The sequence below is a fragment of the Hemiscyllium ocellatum genome, chromosome 22 (genome assembly GCF_020745735.1).
Source record: "Hemiscyllium ocellatum isolate sHemOce1 chromosome 22, sHemOce1.pat.X.cur, whole genome shotgun sequence".
NCBI lineage: Eukaryota > Metazoa > Chordata > Chondrichthyes > Orectolobiformes > Hemiscylliidae > Hemiscyllium > Hemiscyllium ocellatum.
The window spans coordinates 17,125,778-17,151,761 of record NC_083422.1 but is presented as its reverse complement, the minus strand read 5'-3'; the positions used below and the strand labels follow the sequence as shown (position 1 = coordinate 17,151,761).

The 25,984-nt window shown below is 39.0% G+C and overlaps 1 protein-coding gene across 4 annotated transcripts in view; it reads right to left on the bottom strand.

The window, feature by feature from the left end:
* Nucleotides 1–25,984, bottom strand: part of pcgf5b (polycomb group ring finger 5b) — a 186,225-nt gene that overhangs the window by 88,251 nt on the left and 71,990 nt on the right. For all 4 annotated transcript variants that reach the window (XM_060842367.1, XM_060842364.1, XM_060842365.1 and 1 more), the window contains exon 3: nt 1,360–1,456. In XM_060842367.1, coding sequence (XP_060698350.1) covers nt 1,360–1,456 — 97 coding nt within the window. The remainder of the gene's footprint in view (nt 1–1,359; nt 1,457–25,984) is intronic.

Sequence of the window (25,984 nt, the reverse complement as noted above, 5' to 3'; positions counted from 1 at the left end):
CCACACTGTAGCTAATGAGACAACGCTGTGTAGAAAAAAGCAATGGACACAATACTTAAATACCCCAGTGATCTGCACTCAGAATGGAAGTCATGTTGCGCAATGAACAACCAATAATCACCTCAGCCTTTGTCAAGGCAGCACAAATGAGAGTTGTGAATCTTTAGAATTTTCTATTCCAGCGGAATGGGCATGCATTTTCATTGGATATATTTAAAGCTGGCCGGAAAAATAGTGGCCCAAAGATCAGCCATGATTGTCCTGAATGGTGGAGCAGCCTCTATGGGTTGTACAGTCTTTACTTCTATTTCTATGTTCTTACAAATAAATGTACAATGGCTTGCCACAAATGGGGTCATCATGACCGCTATGATACTGAGCATTAATCTACTTAGTGCTGAGACTGGAATCTCTTTCAGTTGCTGGACACCTCAGTGTTGTCATGTATTTGTAAAGTGACATGCAAGCAATCTATACCACCCTGAGTCACGGCGAAGCCTGCAATCCTCATGATGCTGTGTGTGCTCTTCCTTCTCCCTTTCATTACGTAGTCCAGGATGCACATAGGTCATTGTTCCCATGTCTGGGAACAACTGGTTTGTACAGATTTTTAAAGTCAGGAGAAATAATATCTTGCAGCATATGCCACACTATTCTATGTGAACTTCAGCAACTTTATAACAAACTAAAAACCACCAAACATTTCTATAATCGCAAGGACCAGTGAAAATCCATCAACTGAAACCTGATGCTCCTTCAAAAAGTATTCTTGGTGTGTGTTGAGTCATAGTGCTTCTTGCTGCTCCATGCAATGGAGAGCTGCTGTTAAATCCACTTCATGTGCAGGCCAATATCATGATCTTATAACTATGTGTACTTTCGGCAGAAGCTAACAGTTTGAGTTCAAAGGATGCAAAACGATGTCCAGCACAGAAGCACTATCAATGTGTGCGCATGCCACAGTAAACAGTTTGGAGGACACATAGCATATGTGGAGCAGAAAATCTTGCTTCAACAGCATCAGATTTCTTGACGTTTACATCTCTGTGTCATCAATTCTACCAAACATTTTTGTAGTTTTGTGGTCCCCCGATCTCTTACGTGCTCTTCTTCAATTATATGTGTTTACCAAGTTAAAAACGAAGCTTATTGCAAAATCTCTACAATCTCACATTCTTTCTCAGATCTTGAAAACTATGAAACATGACGGTCTTTTCTTTCTCATGTAGTCATCAAGCTATTTATCAAGTAATCTCTATTGCACTTTGCTTCTTTGTTTTTCAACCTTGGCAAAGTTCCTGATTTCTTGATTTTTTAAAAAATCTTAGTATCACAGCATATTTTATATATGAGACATACCTTAACATTTCCAAAGGATTAGTTTCATGAACTTGAATTCCACACTTTGGACAGTCATTTGTATCTTCAAAATGTTGAACTATACAACTTTTGCAAACTGAAAAAAAAAGAAAGGCATTTGAACCTACTGTTTATTGAAATATCAGTTAAAATTGTCTTTCAGTTGAATCATTTCAAACAAATAAATTCTACAAACAAAGTTCTTTCATTTGGACTATCATTTATAATAAATAGACATGTGTCAATGTCTAATTGCTTTGGTACACTAAGTTTAAAGTTCATGTGAAGCTGTAGTTCTTCAGTTTGTCACTCAATTCTCAGCATTATAAATACATCTCTTTATTGGCCAGGAAGGACACTGTGTGATCTTATACAACACTTTAGCTTTGTGCAAAAGTATTGTTTAATACTTTTAAAAGATACAACACCTTCTTTCAAACAGCAGATCAATATATATCAGAAGAACACGTTAAGTATAATTGTATTGTGCAGTACGATTTCTGGTCAGAATTTTCACTGCTTATCGAGCACTTCAATGTTTACTCTTTTACTTTAAAACTTAACCTGTGACATCCTATGGGCTGTTTGGAACTCTTCATGACCTGTCAGCAGCTGCAATTGCTCACCTTAAGTTTTCAGCTTCACATACTGTGAAACTGAAAGAAATCTTAACATTACAATGATAGCTGTTTAAACTTCATGATTGACTGTATTTATGCAATGCTGATGTTGTACAAGTAAAAAAGAATCAATTTCAAATAAAGCATTGTGGATTTCGGACCCCGTTTCCTGACCCCGTACTTCATCCACCGCTTCTACTTTATTTCTAACTGTTTACAGTTGATGTGTCATAAAACTCAAAAGGTGGAAATTCATGTATTTATCCTGGAGAGATACCACTAAAATAAAGGAATCAAATTACTGCACAGTAGGGCATTAAACACTTTCCTCACTCTTCAATTTTTTAAACCAGCTAACAACATAAAATGAGCATTTCAAACAGAGATTTCTAACTTCCTTCCATTTTTCTATCATTGAGAAAAACAAGCACAAAAAAGCTGTCACTCCTTTAAACTAATTCCTTAGTAAATGGGATTTGATAGCATTGGCCATTCTACACAGCTTTTAACAAAAACTATTCATGAAGTCTCAGTCCTCTAGCCTTTTCTTTTGTTTAAAAATACTTATCAATTCCCCTGACCAATCAAGGCACAGCAGGGAGAGTTGCAGTGGGGGCATGAGTTAGCAGAGCCCTACAGGCACTGGGGGGAGTCCTGTATGTCTGAGGCACAAACGTCTTTGTTTGGTCAGGTCTGCCTCTCCTGGTGCCACATGCAATTTTTAAAATATATCTTTCACCCTTTTGTTGGAAGTTCCACAGGTCAACGTGAGCAAAAGCAGGGCTCACAAATTACATATGATGGAGCGACTGCAAATTCTCCAGTAACTTGAGACCCTATACAGGTCATCTGGTGTCATAGAGCAATAGAGATGTACAGCACAGAAACAGACCCTTTGGTCCAACTCATCCATGCCACCCAGATACCCCAAATAAATCTAGTCCTATTTGCCAGCACTTGGCCCACATTCCTCTAAGCACTTCCTATTTAGATGCCTTTTAAGTATTGGAATTGCACTAGCCTCCAACCCTTCCTCTGCATGCATCACCCTTTGTGTGAAAAAATTGTCCCTTAGGTCCCTTTTAAATCTTTCCCCTCTTTCTTTAAACCTATGCCGTCTCATTTTGAACACCTCCACCCCAGGGAAACAACCTCATCTATTTACCCTACCTCTTCCCCTCATGATTTTAAAAACCTCTATAAGGTCAGCCCTCAGCCTTCAACGCTCCAGGGAAAACAGCCCCAGACTATTCAAAGTCTCCCTACAGCACAAACCCTCCAATCCTGGAAACGTCCTTGTAAATCTTTTCAAGTTTCTCAACATCCTTCCGAGAGCAGGGAGACAATAACTGAATGCAGTATTCCAAAAGTTGTCTAACCAATGTCCTGTACAGTTGCAACATGACCTCCCAACTCCTACACTCAATGCACTGACCAATAAAGACAAACATACCATTTGCCTTCTTCACTATCCTGTCTACCTGCAATTCCACTTTCAAGGAGCAATGTATCTGCACTCCAAAGTCTGTTTGTGTTATGGTAAATCTTGTTTGAACTCTGAGCAGTAGGTGGCTAAATTCTGACATTAGACCCATCTGAAGAGTTATTTTTAATTTGGGCATGTTATAACATAATTCCAGCACAGGTGAGTTTTTAACCTTTTAGGCCAGAGCTTCATAACTACCATTGTACCACAAGCCTCTAATAGGACTTATCTTAATGTGAATGTACATCAATGAACTAGGGGAGTCTTGTAAAAAGTAAAGGTAAAGTCACCACATTCCCAGGGTGAGGGTGAAGCTGAGAAGGTGGGACCTTCATTGTAATCTCAACTAGTACAGGAATTGAACCCATGCTGTTAGCAACTCTCTGCATCACAAACTAACTGTCCAGCCAATTTAGCTAACGAACACTCTCTGGCTAAAATGTTCTGGGTTCAAGTCATGCCCGCCGCAATGGTGTGTGATAAAATGTCCAAAGAGGTTGATTAAAAATATTATTTTCAAATTGACTGACTCAGATACACCTCAGCTGCCTGGAATTAAAACAGTAACAAGCCAGTATCGTGTGGAGGTTTTGGAGAGGGTGCAAATGACATTTACCGATGTGTTGTCTGGATTGGTGTATATTAGCTATAAAGACAGGTTGGACAAACTTTAGTTTCGGAGACTGAGGGGCAACCTGATATAAGTGTAAAAGGTTTATGAGGGGGCATGGAAAAGGTGAATAGGGAAAGAGGGAAACTTTAAAGGAGGTGAGCGAGGCACTTTTTACATAGAGGGTGATAGGTGTCTGGAACACACTGCTAGGGCAAGGTGGTAGAAGCAGATACAACAACGCTTGAGGTATTTTAGACAGATACATGAACAGGCAAAGAATAAAGGGTTGCAGGCAGATAGGATTAGTTAATGTCATCATGGTCAGCACAGACATTGTGGATCAAAGGCCTGATCCGGTACTCCTAATGGAGAATAGATGTTGCTCTGTTTCAACTCCCATTGTACCTGGATTTTGCTGGGTGAAAGGAGTTAAAATCCTTCCAAACAGAAGGTATCATTTGAACAGCTTGATAGCTTTTGTTTATAATTGATGACAAACAATTAAACAGGATCAACTGGATACAAAATTGCAAAATAATTGAAACAAAACTCAATGGGAAGGCTTTCTGTGTACTTCATGGCTCGGTGAGTACTCCATATTAGGTTTAATTCTATGGGTTGAATTTTACCAGATTTCAACCAAGCGTTAATCTTGTTGAATTTCATAAAAGGTTTCTCTTTGTTAGCCCTGGTGAGACTTCTCATTCTCTAAAGCGTACATCATTACCTCAGCATCATGCATCTATGGAACCTGCTTATCCTGTCTTCACTCTCATTGCAAGTGGAAGTACTGCCCAGGATTACAAGTGCCACCTTTAAACTCAGCTATACCATGTGAAGTGCTGCCAGCTCTTCACCATGCACATTGTAGGAATGGAACTAAAACCAAATGGGCAGTATAGTTGGGAACAATTGACACTTCTTGTAAATTTAAGTGCATGTTCACTAAAATATTGCTATTTAAGAACCAATCTATGCAGGTTACCCATCCGTCACCTCATTTCATCATAGAAGCCTACATATGGGAGTGCTGCTATTGTCCCAATCCCCAATGTAGCTTAAAGTTTAATCATGCCAACGACTGATGCACTGTCCTTCTGTGAAAGCCTGAGTGATTGTGACTATTGATGACATCTACCCATTGCAGTAACCCATGTGCTTCAATGCGCTATCATCTCTCACTGTTCACAAATATTGTCACCTCTGAATCCCAGCATGCACACAATCCCCACAATAAACCCCTTTAGTTCTCACTGAACAGATCCCCACCTCCCCACCCCCCTTCCCTCTCCCCCACCAGCACTGACTGTGGCCCATCCACCTCCCACGAACTGACTTGTACAGTCAGCCCTGACTGATGACTGACAAGATCTGAGTTATCTCTGAGTAGTTCAACCGACTCCCCAAATTCCCAGAATGGTTACAGTGGATCTCCAGGGCTGACCATGGCCCACTGCCTGGACTGTGGTGATATGGACCCCATTACCCTGATCACCCCAACTGGCTGACTGACCGTGTCCAAACTCCTGGACTGATAGTGGATGTCATCTTTGATGTACTGTACTATCTGAAAGATGCCTCTTCCTTGGCCTGAGGATTACTTTGTTTACAGTGTGACATGGTGATTTGATTGAAATACATGTAATATCTATGCCATATGTGCTGCTGGCAGATGCTGCAGATATGAGATTGATATAGCATGGTGCCGCACAGCAACATGTCCACTTCTCTGACTAATCACTACTCACACTGCTGAAAATGTGTTGCTGGAAAAGCGCAGCAGGTCAGACAGCATCCAAGGAGCAGGAGAATAGACATTTCGGGCATGAGCCCTTCTTCAGGAAACCCGAAATGTTGGGCTCATGCCCGAAACGTCGATTCTCCTGCTCCTTGGATGCTGCCTGACTTGCTAAGCTTTTCCAGCAACACATTTTCAGCTCTGATCTCCAGCATCTGCAGTCCTCACTTTCTCCTAATCACTACTGACAACCAGGAGAAAAGTCTGGCCGTTTGTCTGTGCTAAACAGCAACATAAGACATAAGTACTGTGAGCATCCAAGAAACAAAATATTAAGATTTAGAAAGTGAGTTGATCACAAAATCCCTAGTGTTAGATTTAACTCTACATCTTAAAATCACATGCATTCTGCTTTTCTTTTAATTGTGCTGTTTTGTTCAAATTCAGGATTGAACCTTAAACTGTCTTTGGTAAAGTTGAATCTTAGATGAGAGGTTCCGAAAAAGATGTTGTTGCAGAACTGGAATCAGGCTGATTTTAACCAATATTTATAATCAACTTACAAATTAAGTTACAAAATCAACAGCTATAGAAAATTCTGTGACTATCCCCCGATTCTACTGCACAAACCAGTGACAAACAGGTTCACTTATTGTCAATGGCTAAAGTATGTTTGATCAGATCTCAATTCTGGGGATTGTGTTACAGGTTTGACTTTTTCCAATACAGTTCAAACATAATGTTAACAGTTTCAATTAACAGATTGTAAACTTTATACATTATAGGTTTTGCTCCTTACTCTCTTGGGTTGGCCCATCTACATTATGTGAGGAGGGATCTAAATTAATACTCGACTGAGTGCAATGAGCACCTTTCACTCAGTTATGTCATGAAAACTTGGTGGGAGAGTAAAGCAAGATCTTATGAAAGTTGGACCCAAAGCTAAGTCCACTCAGCAGTCTTTGTAGTAATTACAGACTATTCTTATCATCTTAAAATAGTTGTGCTTGATAGCATCTCTGTGTTTTATTAACCCAACAAAACTCTTTTCATTGGGTTAGAAAGTGGATAGTTGAAAATTAGAAAGTGGATAGCCTCACACACATAAAACTATATTTAAGAACTTATGCATTTAGATGATACAGATGGTAGCACACACATCATCCACTCTGTCAGCAATTTACTGAAGAATGGATATTAGGATGCCATGTGTCAGTCCAGTTGGTAGAAAATGTCAGGCCCTAGCCCTACTTCATGCAAGTACTGAATGGTTTACCAGGTTAGGATTGCAAATCTTTAGATTTGATTGTTGAAGCACAGCTGCACCGTGCCAATTGTAAGTAGTTGCTCACCTAAATTTAAGGTGAGCTTAGATTAGATTTAGCAATTTTGCTTTCTCAGTCGTTTTATGTTCAAGAGTGTGTTTGCACAGTCAATATTATAACTCAAGATTATATCAGAATCTTCCTGTGATCTGTAATTTATAACGTGTCTTTCACACATGCCCTCACATTCACTTTTCTAATTCTTCAGTAAGCAAACTGAAAATATAGTGGAGCAACAACAGATGTGAAGAATTAAGCTGTTTTATTTGACAGACAGCAAGCGAATATACAAAGTAACAGTTATGATTAAAACTAATTTACTTTATTTGCTTTCAAACCCTGGAGGAAAAACATGTATCATATTAACAGCCATATTACAGTCAAATGATCCTCTTTTTACCTATTTCCACTTGGCAATAAATGTTAAACCTTGTGTCCCTGATTTCAGAACAGTAAGAGAGTGACTTTTAAGCATTATGCATTGATCAGCCTTACTGATTTCACATTCTGATCATGTGCTACTGTACAAATACATGATATTTTAGATCTAGATGTTTTTGTACTTCTCTTATTAAAATCTGGAAACAGCCCAATTTTTCCTCATCTCCTCCTTAAATCTTAGTTTGAGCTACGAATCTATCCAATATACATTTAAACTTACTTTACCCACTGTTGTGTTGTGTGGCACTATCTCTATACTAGATGGGATAGACTTTGAGCAAATCTAGCAACTCAAAATTAGGCATCCATCAACAGCAGCATTGCAGTCCAACGCAATCTGCACCCTCATCACCTGCCTTAGCCCGCACTCTACCAGTATGTTGTGGTTCTGTTCGCCGAGCTGGAAGTTTTTGCTGCAAACGTTTCGTTCCCTGGCTAGGGAACATCATCAGTGCTGTTGGAGCCTCCTGTGAAGCGCTGCTTTGATGTTTCTTCCGGTATTTATAGTGGTTTGTTTTTACCGCTTCCGGGTGTCAGTTTCAGCTGTAGTAGTTTGTATGTGGGGTCCAGGTCGATGTGTCTGTTGATGGATGTTCTTGCCGCTTCCGTGTGTCAGTATCACTACCAGGGACACCAGCATACAAACTGGCCAAAGAACTACAACAAAAACTGAAACACCTAGTCAGCGGATCCAAACACTCCATACAATCAACACAGGAATTCTTGGACATCATCAGGAATACACACATAGACAAAGAAGAAACCATGGTATCATTCGACGTGACGGCACTGTTCACATCAATTGACAAAACCCTAGCCAGAGAAACAATAGCCAACCTACTGGACATACATAACAGAACACAGGAGGCCGAACCTATCAACAAGGACGGCATACTTAAACTACTGGACCTGTGCCTCACCACACACTTTACATTCAACAATCAGATATACGAACAAATCAACGGAACACCCATGGGATCACCAATCTCGGGACTCATAGCAGAGGCAGTTATGCAAAGGTTAGAACATACAACCCTACCACAAATCCAACCCAAACTCTGGATCAGATACGTCGATGACACCTTTGTAATCATCAAAAACACAGAAATAGAAAAAACACACCGAATCATCAACGCCACACTCACAGGAATACGATTCACGAGAGAAGAGGAAAAGGATAGCCAACTCCCATTCCTATGCGTGTTAGTAGAGAGAACACCCAACGGAGAATTCACCACAAGGGTACACAGGAAACCAACACACACGGACCAAGTCCTAAACTATGAAAGTAACCACCCCAACACACACAAACGAAGCTGCATCAGGACACTATTCAAAAGAGCCACAACACACTGCAGTACACCAGAACTGCAAAAAGAGGAAGAGGAACACCTATACAAGGTATTCACCAAAAACGGATACCCACGCAACTTTATCACCAGATGCCTAAGAGATAGACCACGGAACGAGGACATGCCACAACCAAAAGGACTAGCCACACTACCATACATCAGGAGCGTCTCAGAACTGACAGCCAGACTACTGCGACCCTTAGGACTCATAACAGCACACAAGCCAACTTCCACACTCAGACAACAACTCACTAGAACAAAGGACCCAATAGCCAGCACGAGCCAAACTAACATAGTTTACAAAATACCATGCAAGGACTGCACAAAACACTATATAGGACAAACAGGAAGACAGCTAACAATCCGCATCCATGAACATCAGCTAGCCACAAAACGACACGACCAGCTATCCCTAGTAGCCATACACTCAGACAACCAGGAACATGAATTTGACTGGGAAAACACTACCATCATAGGACAAGCCAGACAGAGAACAGCCAGGGAATTCCTAGAGGCATGGCATTCATCCACAAACTCCATTAACAGACACATAGAGTTGGACCCCATATACAAACCACTACAGCTGAAACTGACACACGGAAGCGGCAAGAACATCCATCAACAGACACATCGACCTGGACCCCACATACAAACTACTAGAGCTGAAACTGACACCCGGAAGCGGCAAGAACAAACCACTATAAATACCGGAAGAAACATCAAAGCAGCGCTTCACAGGAGGCTCCAATAGCACTGATGATGTTCCCTAGCCAGGGAACGAAACGTTTGCAGCAAAAACTTCCAGCTCGGCGAACAGAACCACAACAACGGACACCCGAGCTACAAATCTTCAACCAGACTTTAAACTCTACCAGTATCATCAAAACAGGGGATAAATCCTAGTTCAAAGGAGAGCACAGCAAGGCATGTCAGAAGCAGCACTGGGCATACCTAAAAACGACGTCAACTTGGTGATGCTACGCAACAAGACTACTCACATGCAAAACAGTGCAAGCAATAAGTGATAGAGCTGTGTTTCCATAACTAACAGATCAGATTTAAGCATTGTAGTCCTGCTATATCCAGTGGTGAATGGTAGTAAACAATTAAACAACTCACTGGAGGATACTGCTCCACCAATATCCCATCCGCAATGATTCCAGACTCCAGTACATAAGTGTAAAAGATAAAGCTGAAGTGTTTCCAATGATCTTCAGCCAGAAGCACAAAGTGGATGATCAATTTCAGCCTCCTCCAGAAGTCCCAGCATCACACGTAGCAGTCTTCAGCCATGATTCACTCCATGTGATATCAAGAAACAGCTGGAGGTACTGGATACTGCAAAGGCTAGAAACTCTGACAACATTCTGGCAATAGTATTGAAGGTGTGCTGTAGATTGTGCCATACCTCCTAGCTAAGGTGTTCCATTAGTTATAACACTGGCATCTACCTGACAATGTGGAAATTTGTCCAGGTATTCCTATAAACAAAAAACAGAACAAATTCAACCCAGCCAATTGCCGCCCTATCAGTCCACTCTTGATTATCAGTAAAATTATGGAAGGTGTCATCAACAGCGTTATCAAGCAGCTGTATTTTAGCAATAACCTGCTCACTGACAGTCAGCTTGGGTTCTCCTACAGCTGCTCAGCTCCTGACCTCACATTCAGTTCATGCATGGACAAAAGCACTGAATTTTAGAAATGAAGTGACAGTGACAGCCCTTGACAACAAAGACATATTTGACTGAGTAAACATCAAGGATCCCTAGCAAAACTAGAGACAATAACAATCAAGGGGAAAACTCTCTGCTCACTTGACGTTCCTACACTGACTACATTTTTTAAAAGTGCTAATTGGCTGTACAGTATTTGAAGCATCCAGAGATCATAAAAAAGTGTTCTATAAATGGAAGTCTTTCTTTCTTTAACAGAGTATGATGGTGCCAACAGCCTTCTTAAAAGTTACATTCCTCTGTGATCATAACACAATTTCTAAGAAAGCTAATTGATCTTTAAAATGCACAAGAATCTTATAGTTCCCAGAAGTTACATGACTATTCTGTGAAATGCAGTTGGTATTGGCATTATCTCAGGAAGAAATCAAAAAATATGTGAAATACAATAAACATTTCCAAGGATAAACAGAAGCCCCTTAACAATGATTTCCCTGGAGGTGTGACAGTTTTTTCTAGCATGCGAAAATCAGAGATAGGGATACATCTGTATCCCAGTCATAGGCAACCCATATCCAATCTCGAAACATAATTTGCAGATTCTGGGATAGTGACCATTTTAAACTTTCATCAGTAAGCTGTAAGCAACCATGTTGAGCAGAACTGCCGCAGGAAGAACCCCAAGAGGCACCATCAGACAGAGGGTTCTCAGGAAGAAGATGGAGAAAGATAAACAAGCTAAAGGAACGGCCGTACTGACCTTGACTACCAAGGATTACAACTTGCAATGTTGGAAAACTGAAAACTGAACGAAGGTGCCTTCATTGCCTTCCAGAACCCCTTCTGCTTAGCCTGCATGCAGGAGCAACCTCCAGCTCTTCATCTGCAGAAGACACTAGTTTTGCTCAATGTGGCTTTAACCTCTTCATTGCAGAAAGAGAAGAGACAGATCTGAACTGATACTAGACATTGATTTCACTTTCATCTTCATACATAATTTTTAGTCTTATTCTCAGTCTTTCTATCTGTCAAATGACCAGATTATGTTTACTTGAAAAACGTTCGGTATTGATTGAGTAAACCTGTCATCTTGTTTAAAACATAAAGCTGTCTTTTAAAGCTGAAACATTGGAACCCAAAAAGGGAGCTTGAAAAAGCTATACAAATTTGCAGTTCACAGACCCACCCTGAGGACACAAAGTTTTCAACATAGAGTAGCACATTTTCAACAACTAATTGTGAAAATGAAAATCAGGCTGTTTCTATCAAGTTCCAAAATTTTACATGCAGGGTCAAGATGAAAATCTACACCATAGCACTTTAGTGTAAAATCCTTTGAAGGATTTCACAACTCATTAGCGAAGAAAGATCTGATTTTCTTTAACATTTTTAAAAATCACATCGAAAATGTGCTTCAATGGCTCAGCATTAACATGAATCACACAAGACTAAAGGAATTTGGTCATTTTGTGATTCATTGAATTACTGAAATCAATACTGCTCTGAAAAGACGAATAATGTTTGAACAAGTTAACTTAACTCTTAACCAAATCAGCACCAAGTAGGTATCTTATTTATAACTTATAACAAGTATGGTTCCTTTCATGATATTGTTCACAGTTATTTGACTAAAATTGTACACGTTGTAGCCATGTAACAGACCGAGCCGAGTTACAGCACCATCTCTGGAACAACCGGCATTATTATTACTGCATTCAGATTGACTTCAATGGGCTAAAACTGTCACTGTTACAAAGGATCTTAGTAAACCTCCCATGGCATTGCTCATAGTTAGGTTAAATTTGTGTTTTAGCTCTGTTTGTTCTAACAAGAAAATAAGATATAGTGCCTTCTGTGGCATGAAGATGACTAATTGGCGCATTTACATTACTGTTTTTAAAGTAGTAACAGCACCATCTTCAGGAACAAGTTAAAACAACTAGAATTACAATGGCATGGGCCAATGAATCATGCTCCTTCTTAGTTCATTGTCCTTCACTCCATCAAATGCAGCAGAGACTGCCAATGACAAAGGGGGCACCCAACCAGCAACTGGAGATGCTTAACATGTAGTTGACCATCATGGTGCAAACCATGATCTTACCATTCAATGAACTGGGACATGAGATTGTTCTTAATTCAATTATTTCATTTAAACACACACAGACTGTGCACAGGTTTCAAAACTGATAGTCTGTACATTAAAATATCGCCACTCAGGATTCTATTCTTCAATTTTGCTATTCATTGTTAATTCTAAACAAAATGAAAGGAACTCAAAACCATATAAAGAAATAGAATAATTAATGAATAAAAAAATTATGTTGTTAGACACAATGGATATAATAATGCTTCCATGCTGTCTCAAGCATAAACATTACATAAAAAAAGCAATCAGTACAAAATCATTTTTGATTTTTGTATTGCTAATTTGTTTGCTATTTTAACTGCAATAATTTAATTTACAGTAAAATTCAACTTGTCGCAAGTGTCCATAATCATCCTTAAATTATGGACTACATGATTACTTCCTTAGACATACATAGTTATATTCATCCCAACTGCTCAGTAATTTTGCACAAATAAGTTAACAAGTACATAGCACAAACAAGCATATAGTGTTAACTGACTTTGAATTAAAAGGAGTAGAAGGCACATGGTATCTGTGATTTACTTTTGTAGGAACAGTATTTTGTACTAACTTAGTGGTCAATTCAAAAATGCACTGTGGCAACTATCCAAATACACCACAAGGAAGTCCAGAAGTTGATAAATCAAACTGTATGAATTTAGTATTCATTTAATCAATGAATCAAACATCCAGGTTGGATAGAATAATAGTTACAAATCTTACAGACATACTGTAATTCTACAATATTTTTATCAATTGAACTATTCAACCTGAGCAATTCAGTACGGAATTTCCTCCTGACAAGATGGACTGAAACAAAATTGTATTCTGCAGATTTAACTTTTTTAACAAATACTAAATTTAGTTTCTTCAGAGTCACGAAAGTGGCATTTCCTCCATGATTGGGAACTTAGTTTGCAGCCTCTGCACATTTCATGCAACATCCTTTTATGGTACATTATGTCAAGTCTAATCAGACCAAAACATTTGTAGACATATATATTGTGCTTTCAATATCTTGTTCTGCTTCTACTGACTTCTCATGGAAACAGTAACATTCATACAATAATATCTGGAAGTGTGTAAATTGTGGAACAGGACAGAATTCAATTCAAAAAAGTGTTTTCATAGAAGCCCTACAATGTAGAAATAGGCCATTTTGGCTCAACAAGTCCACACCGACCCTCTGAAGAGTAACCCACCCAGACCCATTCCTCTACCCTAATATTCTACATTTACCCATGACTAATGCACCTAATCGAAACATCCCTGAACACCATGGGTAATTTAGCATGGCTAATTCACCTAACCTGCACATCTTTGGAATGTGGGAGAAAACTGGAGCACCCAGAGGAAGTCCGCACAGCGAGAATGTGCAAACTCCACATAGACAATCGCCTGAGACTGGAATCGAACTCAGATCCCTGGTGCTGTGAGGCAGCAGAGCTAACCACTGAGCCACTGTGTAGCCAATGATGGCAACAGTTTTGTAACAAACTTAGCGGCAATTTGCACTTAATATATAATAATTGGAACAAATTTTTAAAATCTAGGTTTGATTCTGTGAAAGCCTTAATTTTAATATGTACTGGTACGTAACCCTTTATCCGGACATCCAAAAACCGAAAAGTTCTGAAATTCGAAAGGTTTTTTGTGAATTTTTTTCTCATTAACAAGGTTATTTGGCCAGCAAACAGTTAACCCAAGTCAACACCCACTTGATGTGTGTCACTCAGATGCGACACGGGGGGCCTGGTCAAGCACATTTGTAGTTAGAAGTCTGCTTCTCCCGTAAGATTTTTAAAAATTTCACCATTAAACTGTCACATTCTGAAAACCGCAAAATTCCAATTTCCGCAAAGCAGCTGGTTCCTAGCATTTTGGATAAAGGGATATGTACCTGTACTGAATAACACTCACTGACTCTGACGGCACATACTATTACCTGGGATCTAGCAAAGCCAGGTTGTTAACTGTTAACATTACTGATGGACGTTATTATGCTCTATCCATCGTAGCAAGGTCTTAATGAAAGTTAACAAAATATTAACTAACTCGCTGGACTTGTTCTCAAATTCTATTTTGCAATAGCTTATAACTGAAATATATGTCACTTTCTTTTACTCTGGATTCTGGAATTCTGATATCATTCCATTTTCTGTATTTTTGATTATAGATTGAAATGGCAAAAGGAAAAGGGGAGATTGTGGAAGGAATTATGGCACTTTTAAAACAAAGTTGCTGAAATTCATTGTGTTGGTGCCAAAACTTTTGCTTTGTTCATGCACCAGGAGAGGTTTTTTTTGGATGGCCTAGTAGAAGGAATCGAATGTAGAAAGAGATTTGGCTGGCAACAAATATCTGATTAGTTTGTGCAGTTGTGATCAGTCATGGACGAGAAGGTTCAGCAGCCCGATTAGCTTATGGGTAGCTGAACAGCTTGTAGGGATGAATGATACAGGGAGAAGGCTTTGGACTTTTGGAAGAGCAGGTCTGTGCGTGTGCCCATCTCTCTCTCTCTCTCTCTCTCTCACCGTAGTAAAAATACCTGAAACCTGAAGAAAGCAGATTATTTTCTCCCATCAGTTGCTGTAGCTATTGCCCTTAACTACCATCCTATCACTCTCCCTTGATTGGTTTCATGCCACTGATAAGACAGACCTGTCAGAGGTGGCAGCAGAATAATATACTAATGAAAAGGAATGATCCCGGGAGTCCTCAAGAATGATTCTAGACCCCTTGAAGTCTTAATGCAGCAGTCAAATATGAGTGGATTACTATATATCACCTTCCTTTAGATACTGATTCAGTTTTCCCACATGCTGAACACAATTTGTAAGAAGCACTAAGGATAAAAAGGGCATAAAATGTATCTCAAAGTCCAGCATTAAGGATGGCTTAGCAGCACTATCACTCACCAAGCTAGCCAAGTAATGAAGGGCACAGGTGAGGAACACCATTTAGAGGAGGTAATGACAAACATAAGGGAAAAACATATTTGAGTTTGTTCCCACATATCTACCAGAGGCAGATGCATCAGTCTGTCATAACAAAGGCAGGAGTATCAACCATACAGGCTTTTATGGGAAAAAACCTGTCTCAAAACCGAGGACATCCTCAATCATGTCATGTAATACTACTATTGTTCTAGATGGAACAGATTCCTAATAGATATAGTCGTTCAAAACAGGGAATCTCTGAAGTGCTGAGGGCCATAAGCAGCTGCATAACTATAGTCCCCCAGCTTCTGTAACCTCATGACCTTGGATACGACCCTAGTACGATCATCATCTGGGAACCAGTCTTGGTCAATGTAAAATGTAACTGACCTTGTCCGGAATACCAATTTTGCCTGAAAATGAGATGCTAATCAAGTGAAGTTATAGACATGACTAGATTCATTTTACAATAACAGATGCAGCATTATATAAACCAGGGGTCATCAACAGTGCTCCAAATCACGTGTCGAAACACCTCATTTTCAGCTCCCAACCTTTTTCTGCCTGGATCACATTATCATAAAAAAAGTGCCTGAACAAATAACGTCACATAAATGGCAGCATAATTTTCATTGTTATCGCATTAAAACATTAGCTTCAGTGCTACTGTTTGAAAGTGGCTAGGCACTTGAATAAAATTCACAATTTATATTACAAGAAAATAAGAACTTTTTTTAATGTATGTGTATCGTTGATTTTTGGCTTAGAGATGACTTGTTTTTGTTTTATTAAGCCAACAGGTATATCTAGTGTAGAATGATGTTAACAAGAAATCAAATTCAGCCCAGCAATTTGGAGGAAAGCTCAAAACAAAACTCCATTGAAAACTGAAAGAAAACATATCATTCTGATTTTCTGGACAAAAAGTAACGAAGTAGAAGGCAAATTTGAGATTTTGTTAGTATTCAACTTTGAATACAAAGATTTTCACCTACTAGGATGAAGAATTGGGATTTTTGCCTAAACTTTAAATATCAGATTGAAATTACAGGAAATTCAACAGGAACTGTGATCCTTCTTTAAAGTATCAGAAGGAAAATCCCTTTTTACAGCTTAAAATAGAGACAAATGGTTTGTTAAATTCTCAAAATCATTTTGACTTAAGATATGCTACTGTTTGAACTTTTTTTTTAACCTTACAGCTGATTGCCTTTAATTAAAGGCAGTCTTTTAAAATCAATGGTCTTCATAGTAAGGAACAGTTGTCAACCCTTGCTTTAGACAGAGCCAAACAATCCCAAATTCAGCACATCAGTTTAAACCTCTGCAGTCATGGGTAGACATAGGTGGCTAAGTAAACCACTAAGTGCCAGAGATGTCTTCATGAATATCTCCATCCTCAGTGATAGTAGATCCTCGCAGGTGATTGCAAGATATAGGCAGGAGGTGTTCAAAATCATAACCAGCCAAAATTGCAAACTTCTCCATCATCACAGATGCTAATCTTGAACTAATTCAATTTACGTAAGATGATAACTGGATAAATGGCTGAGGTAGTTGAAGGTCAACCATCCCAATCCCAAAATATTGGTTGAGGCATTTTCCAAGTTAGTGTCCCAGGTCCAACATCTTTAATTTGTTCACTAAGGAGCTTCTCTGTATCAGACAGTCGGGAGTGGGGGTGATTGCAGAATGCAGTTCTACTTGCCACTCTTCAGATAACAAAGGACTTTGTGCCTAACTGCAATAAAACCTGAACAATGTTCAGACTTGGGAAATCAAATTAATATTCACACATACATGTGCCAGACAGTGACCATCTCCAACAAATGTATGCTTAACCAACATCCCTTGAACATTCATCAGTACTGTTATTGCTGAATTCCTTACATCAACACTGGGATGTAAGGAATTCATTCATTCATTCAGTACCTTGAATGAATAAATAAAATTCAGCCTCAAGCTTTAACTGATATGGCCAAAGATTTTGTGCATTAATATTCACCATGACAATGTGATTTTCATGATGTAATGAATAGTGCAGTGAGTCCAATTTTATTTGCCTTTGCTTGCTTCAAACACACATAGAAATTTCACTGTTCAAATTTAAATTACACATACCACCTAAGCCAAAAAAAAACACAGCGTAAGCCACTGACTGCACTGTAGCCTCAGGATAGCTGAGTCCTTCTTGTGTATCAACTTTCTCAGCAAGTTACAGAATAAATTATTTTCCAGATTTCCTGCAACCAAAAGGTAAACATCCGGCTTCTTAGCATATTTCAGTGAAGTACAACCATATAGATTTTTTGTGTGCTAGAACAAAGGTCTGTAAATTGTAGAGAAATTTTACTTGTTCAGGTTTGATTATTATGGGCAAGAGTGAGAAATTAATTTAGTTATTTTAGTTTTCTTTTCTGCCTGTATGCAGACAACCATAATATTTTTTCTTCTTTTCTCTTTCGAAATGGGCTGCTAGTGTGTTCCCTCCGAACTCTTTGTTTATGAAGTCCACTTTTGTTTTTAATTGACTTGCAATAAACCCTCTTTAGGGTTAAAACAAAACTACCCTGTACAGTTTATTCATGCATCCAAACCCAGAGGATGATTGTCAAAATATAAGCATGTAAAGACAAAAAAAGAATTGAGTTCACAATTAACTTGCTTGATTTATAAGTGAGCCCAGAAGGTAAGTGTTCAGTAGAAACTATTTTCTGTAGCACATTGAGGTTAGGTGGGTGCAGTTGCATGAAGTTGCAAATTTTTTTTTAGGTTGGTGTCCTCTTCTCCAGTGAATACAAGATTTCTTCTTGAACTAAGCTTCAAAGGAAAAGAGCTAAACATGGAATCTGGTTGTGGTGGCATCGGTTAGATTGTTAGCAGACTAACGTAATTTTATTAGCAACCTGCTTCTTACCAGACTGAAGCAAGGCAGTCCAGAAATTACAATGCAGCCTTTTTCAAATACCAGAAGTTTCAGACATGTGGCAGGTTTCTTGAATTAATCTGTTTCAACCTAATGAAGTAGTGTTTATGTAACGTTTGATTTCTATCTCTCTAGCCAGGATCATTGTTCATTATATGATATCAATGGCAAACTGCTAGTATCATTTCAGGCATAATGATTTTCAATTGCTCCCCTTTGCTCAGAACTGGTTAGAGGAGACATCGCGTATCAATTGTTTTTGTTTGAAAACAGCAAGGTCATATAAGGCAAAGATGAGACAATCTAGGAGGATGATGTCTGATTTCTGTCCCAGTAAGTGCTGTTTGAAATCCTTCCAGAAATTGTAGTCAACCTGCCTCATATGGTTGACACTGACAAGTTGGTTAAGTGGGCAGGTAGGCAGTTATGAGTTTTAATGACGAGAAGTGTGAGGTGATGTATTCAAGAGTGCAAAGTGATCTCATCAATACATATAAGATCCTGCTGTGGGATAATAGGGCATTCACTGAGAGCTTGATTTCCTGGCTGAGGAATCTGGAACACTGGTACACAGTCTCAGGAATAAAGGGACAATCACATAGAATGGAGAATAAGAACAATTTCTTCTCAGAGGATTGTGAATTTCTGTCCACCCAAACAGGTTCTGGATGCTCCATTGTCAAAAAGGGTGGGGCTGGAAACCACAGCAGGTCAGGCAGCATATGAAGAGCAGGAGAGTTGACGTGTCAGGCATAAGCCTTTCATTAGGAATGTGCCACATTCCTGATGAAGGACAGATACCCAAACCATCGGCTCTCCTGTTCCTCGGATGTTGTGCTTTTCCAGCCCCAACATTTTCGACTCTGACTCTCCAGCATCTGCAGTCCTCACTTTCTCCTGTGGATGCTTCATTGTTGCATATACTTACAATAGAAACGGAAAATATCTGTGACCACAGCCAGAGCGCACAAAGTGAGATTTATTTCTGTCTGAATACATGGGCTCTATTTGTGTGCCATGTAAGAACTTCAATTACATTAATCACACTTTCACAGTACAGTTTGAAGACATCTGTAATCATAGCATCCTGCACATGAAATGCATGAAGTGTCCAATTACATGGGATAAAAATTCTGGTCACAAGCCATCCTGACCATGTCACTGGTCATTACAAATTGATCACACCCATACATCTCTGTTAAGCAGAACTAACTAGATGTGACCACAAAAGTGTCACCTGAGGCCCACATTTCACAAGGACAATCCAAGATCTCATGGGCTGCACAAGGTCCCCTCAGTATGTGTAGAAGGTGATTTCCTCTCACCTTGAATTGTAAATGTTCAACAACGCACTCTTAAATACAATGCTATCTTTCTTCAGTAACGTGGAGGAGAGGGCAGTGAGGTTAAGGGGACAAGGTTTCACTATTCCTACTATATTTACAATCTACTGTACCTACTACATCATTGTGGCATGACCTGTGCTGCATACATCAGAATAAGTTCCCCTGTGTCTGAAGTCCATGTACAAGCATTCCAAGCCTCCTCTTCTCAGAATCCTTTCTATTCTAATGTATGGAGGAGAAAGCAAAACTATCATTTGTGTCTGATGCAAATGCTGACTACTCACATCACTAACGGTTTCTGATATTCCCAGTACAGGTTCTCTGGAGTCATAACCAATGGATCTAGTCATATCAGGGGTCATTATTGCTGAGGTGCTTGAAGGGGCAGAGAAATGGATAGGAACAGATGTACCAGTAAGCCCAGGACCATTAACAAATGCCAGTGAAGAATTTACAGCAGAAAGTTTCCTCAGGATGTAGAGAAAGTTTGGGAGGCCAGAGTCTACCATCCTCAATGCTATTCCCTCCTAATGCGTGAGGCGTGTTGCCACTGCAAACTGAGAATATTCTGAGACACCATCACAGAACTATGCTAACTACAGAATTGGGACCTGCAAACTCAAGGAATGGGTGACGAACTTATCCCAGCGGCTGACAAAGTGACATCTCTGCTAATTTTATGCACTGCTCCTTCCCAGGATCCACCTAAGGATTTGTGTGTCTTTTCATCCTTAATCCACAAATACATCAATGATGTTACCAGTACAATTGTGACAGATCGCACCATTTCATCTTATTTTCTCATGACAAAGTCAGGGAAGTAGGCTTTGACCAACGAGGCTAGCATCCCCCAGGTATAGGACACTAAAGACTCTTTACACATGATCATCGTTACCATATCTTAGAAGCCTATACCAGTTACGCTGGGAGCTGCCATGAATCATATATCCTGAGAACACTCATGTTCCTGCTTGGTTTCAAGGGCTGGATGCCTTACAAGGATGGCTACTGGGAGACAAGCTCATGGAACCATAGCTAGTGACTCCATTAGAATGAACGGTGCCCAAACTTCAACTAGATCAACTAGAGCAAAAGATAGATCCCCTGACGATGAGGTTATGGTGTTTGGATCTGTCTGGGGGAAACTTGCAGTACACTCCAAATATGGCGAGGTGCACTCTTTGAGCAATTCAACCAGCAAAGAGCAATTGAGCAGGAGGAGTATCATCTTCAGCATGATAGAGTATATTGGCGGGTACAGACTGGACTTAATTAATACCCACTTCCAATAGATGTGAGCTGGGAGCACTAATCATTCAAGTACTGTAAATTTGTTGCTTGAAAGACAAGTGACTCCTGTTGGTTTGCAGAAGCAATTTCAGCCTTTGTTTAGCTTCTTTATGGTTTCCTGTGTAGTTTCTATCTATAGCTGCAGTTCAAATGACACTGTATCAGACAGACGATTACATAAAGGACCAACATATTTTCAGATGTGAGCTTGTATTTGAAATTAAGTTTCATCTTTGAGCCCTCAGAAGCTTTTCTTTTTCAATCCTCTTCTACTTCTTGCAATGTAAAGGGCAATTCCTGGCTGGCAGATAGGACTTGATGCACTGTCAAGCTTTAAATATAGGAATCTCAGGTGATCCAGCAATGCTGAGTATATCAGCTGCTGGTGAGCACACAATAGCATCAGTAGCGTGCCCTAGAAGTGTGATGCGTACAAAATGAGGTGAGCAGCTCAGAATTGTGTTATATCTTCCTACAGCTGGCAGACAGAAACTTTCCATGAAATTGATACTTAGCCGATTTTTGATAAAATTCAACCTATTCTAATTCAACCAATCCTACAGATGTTTATTAAACAGTTAACAAAAGCGGTGATGGTCCTACAAAAAGTGAATTTAGAGAAATAATACTGGAATATATGGAGATAGCAAAATAACTGAAGGGTATTTTACATCAGCTTTTACTGCAGAGGATGCAAATAACATCCTAGAAACAGTTCTATAGAAAGAACAGAAAGACTCAAGAAAATTACAGTCTCCAGGAAGTGGAGATGAGTAAGTTATTGGAACTGTGGACTGGCAAGTTACTCAGTCCTAAGGGATTTCATCCTAAGGTCTTAAAAGAAGTGGCTAGTGAGTTAGTATGTGCTTTAGTTTTAATTTTTCAAAATTCACCTCCTTTGATAAAGCTCTATTAGACTGGAAAAAACAAATATTACTCCTTTAATCAAAAAGGGAGACAGCAAATTGGAAGCTACAGGCCTGCTATCTGAATATCTATAATAGGGAAGATGTTAGAAGTTTTTAATAATGTTAAAGCTATTATATCAAGAACATAGAAAGTTCAAAGTAATCACACAGAGTCAACATGGTTTATGAAAGGAAAATTATGTTTTACTAATCCATTAGACTTCTTTGAAGTAAAATACTACCGATAAATGGGAATTGGTTGATGTACTGTGTCTGGATTTCTAAAAGATATTTGATAAAATGCCATTTCAAAAGTTATTATGGAAAATAAGAGTTCATAGTGCAGAGGGAAAACACATTAGCATGGCTAGAAGATTAGCTAGCTAACAACAAACAGGTTAGGTATAAGCAGGTTATTTTCAGGGATCAGTGCCATAGCCTCAATATTTTACAATTAACATAAAAGAATTGGATGATGACGCTAAAGGTATGGTTGTTACATTCGCTAACGACACAAAGGTAGACAGAAAGGTAGACAGTGAAGGGGGCATAAGGAGGCTATAAAGGATATAAGTAGGTTAAATGCGTGGGAAAACATATGGCAAATGGATTACAAATGGGAAAAATGTGAAAGTGTCTATTTTGACAGAAAGATTAAGAAGCATACTATCTAAATGGTAAGACATTATAAAATACTGAAGTGCAGAAAGATTTGAAAGTCCTAGAGCATGAATCACAAAAGGTTAGTATGCAGCTAAAGCAAATAATTAGAAAGGTTAATAAATTGCCGTTGTGTGTTTCAAGAATTGAATACAAAGAACAGAGTTGTGCTTTATCTATACAGAGCTATATCTCTGGAGTACCTTGCCCAGTTTATATGCATTGAAAACAGCTCAGAAGTTTATTGGACTAATACATGGAATGGTTGGGTTGACTTAAAGGAAAGTTTGGAAGGGCTAGGCTTGTATCTTCTGGAATTTAGAAGAGTAAGAAGTGATTTTGTTACAACATATAAGATCTGAGATGTCCTTGACAGTGTGCATGTGGAAAGGATGTTTAGATGAGATTTTAGATTAGATTACAGTACCGATAGTATGGAAACAGGCCCTTTGGCCCAACAAATCCACACCAACCCTCCGAAGAGTAACCCACCCAGACCCATTCTCCTACCCTATATTTACCCCTGACTAATGCACCTAACACTATGGGCAATTTAGTATGGCCAATTCACCTGACCTGCACATCTTTGGATTGTGGGAGGAAACCAGAGCAGTCTTGTTGGAAAATTCTAGGACTGAGCTAGGCGGCACTCTTTAAATATAAGCGGTTGCCCATCTAATAGACAGAGATTAGGAGACTTTTTCAGCAAAGAGAATTACATGTTTTTGGAACATACTTCTGCAAAGTGGTGGAATACTTTTAAGGTAGCAATGGATGGATGATCAAGGTGAAATATTATCACAAGCAGATAGGAATTTACATAGCTATGATATTATTGAATGTTGGAGCAGGCAAGGGGCCAAGTGGCATATGCTTACTCATAATTCTATGTTCAAATGTTCAAGTAGTTAGTCTGATCATACCAGAATTCTTTTGGTAGCCTCTTTAGGTTGCCAAATATTAAATGCAGAAACCTTTGCTAAGTTAATTGTACCCTTTGAAACTCAGCCAAACATTCATAAACATCTTCAGAAATGTCAATAAATAACTTGATTGAAAAGATGTCATGCCAGCTGGCCTGTCGATCAAAGTAAACTAGCACACTATTGTTAATAATTTGAAAACTGCTGTCGGCTTTATTTTTGCAGTTTGAACAGTAAGGGATTTGAAAATGTCCAGATCATGTAAACAGACCTACTCCACCCTTGAAGAGCCTTTCCATCTATTCTATAAATTTGTGACATTTCACATTGCAGGCCTTTGCTGTGGCCAAAATGACGTATGTTTGAAATTGCACTGAAATAGCTCTACTGAATTTACGTTTCATTCCTGTGATCTGAGATTAACACCCCTGCTCGAGTGCCATACCAACATAAATGGGACTGATCAGAAATATGGGTGGGACTTGCATCACCAGGTACCACCAGCATTTCTAAGATTTAACAGAACTATCACAACTCCACAAAATAGTGTCTAACAATAGAATTTATAAAGAGAAATAGATTTAAACAGCAACCGATTTAGGTCTCCCTTGTCCAAATTTAGGACTCAATGAAAACTATAAGAAAGATGGTGAATACAATTCGTATTAGCCTAGACATATGTCTCAGTGGATGATACTGAGATATGTCTCAAAATTAGAAAAAATTCAATCGTACATTTACAGCCAATGAAATACTTTTTAAGTCACTGCTGTAGCGTTATAATTTAATGTACTAGCCAAACCTGGGATCTAATGCTTAGATTTCATCTGGTAACACAAGGTCATCATTTTATATAATCCTTCTAATATGGCTAGTTATATTCTCCAGTGGCTCTCAGGCATGAGTATTCTTTCTTCATGCTGGTAAAAATTATACATAAAACTCCAGGTTAGGTAGCATTTGCAGCTCTTAAAGAACTTGTGGGTCATTAAAGGATTTGTTCTTTTGTGCAGGATGAAAGCAAATTAGTGCTTTGGAGACCAAGTCTTTCAGGATTAACTAAATTTGGTCCCCCTACCATCATAATGTGAGTCAAGATCTTAGGCATTGTATCAACATCTGCTGTATTGAGCAGTGAGCAACTGGGGTGCTTCTCAAAAACATGAGTGACATTATGGGAAGTAGTACTCATTTGCATGAGAAAGCTATTAATAAGCTTTATTGACTGCATTGGTTACATACTCGTATCAATGAAGAGGCCTTAGGCCTCAGTATCTAATAATATGGAGCCCTGATCAAGTAAAAGGCAGCACTTTTCAGACCATGATTCTTGATAGTATTCTTGACACTTCCTCTGAGCATTTAATCTTCCACATCTTCCAGTAGTGTATTTTATTTCAGAATGAGCATTTCTGCCAGAAATGGGGGGAAGGGGGAGTAGGCATGGTTTGGAGGTTGGCACTGGGGAAGAGACATGATTCTCTATGTTTTGCAGAAGTTGTCACAAAGCAACTGTTTTTTGTTTTTTACTTTCACTTTAAAAAGGGTCTTATGTCTGTTATTAGCAGAACTGTTTTATCACTGTAGAGTTAAATGAGAATGCATGATCAAAACTCATTCTGTAGAAATTAACCAAACTGGACTATTTTGGATTTATTTAGAAAATACTGAAAAATTACCCATTCATGCTGTTCATTTTTATATTTCTGTAAATACATCTACTGAAGGGGGAACTATATATATATATAAAGTGATATTGACAACGGGCAATAGTTTTAAAATTACTCAGTAATTAGTAGATAAATGTACCATATGGTGCGGTATTTGAACGATACAGTCCAAGAGAGTCCCAGGTTAATACCTGACTGGTGAAATCGAGTTAGCTGACTTCAGCCAGAATGTCAGAGGTGATTTTTGTATTCTTTCGTATTCTTTGGTTCAAGAAAAGAACTGGCTTGGATCCTACTCTGATCACTATTTAGTTGGCTCTTATAGAAATACAGTTGTGAGGATGTCAGGTAAAGTCATGTTCAGCTTCCAATGCAATGTATTCCACTGCCAAACAACCTGCTAACACCCACACTCAGCATCTGTGTAAGGAATGGCAGTTTCAACAAGACACTTGAAGACACTTGGCAGCTGGAATTGCATCGAGAGAGTGTTGCTGGGAAAGCACAGCGGGTCAGGCAGCATCCGATGGGCAGGAGAATCAATGTTTCGGGCGTAATTCATCATCGTCGTCACAGCATGA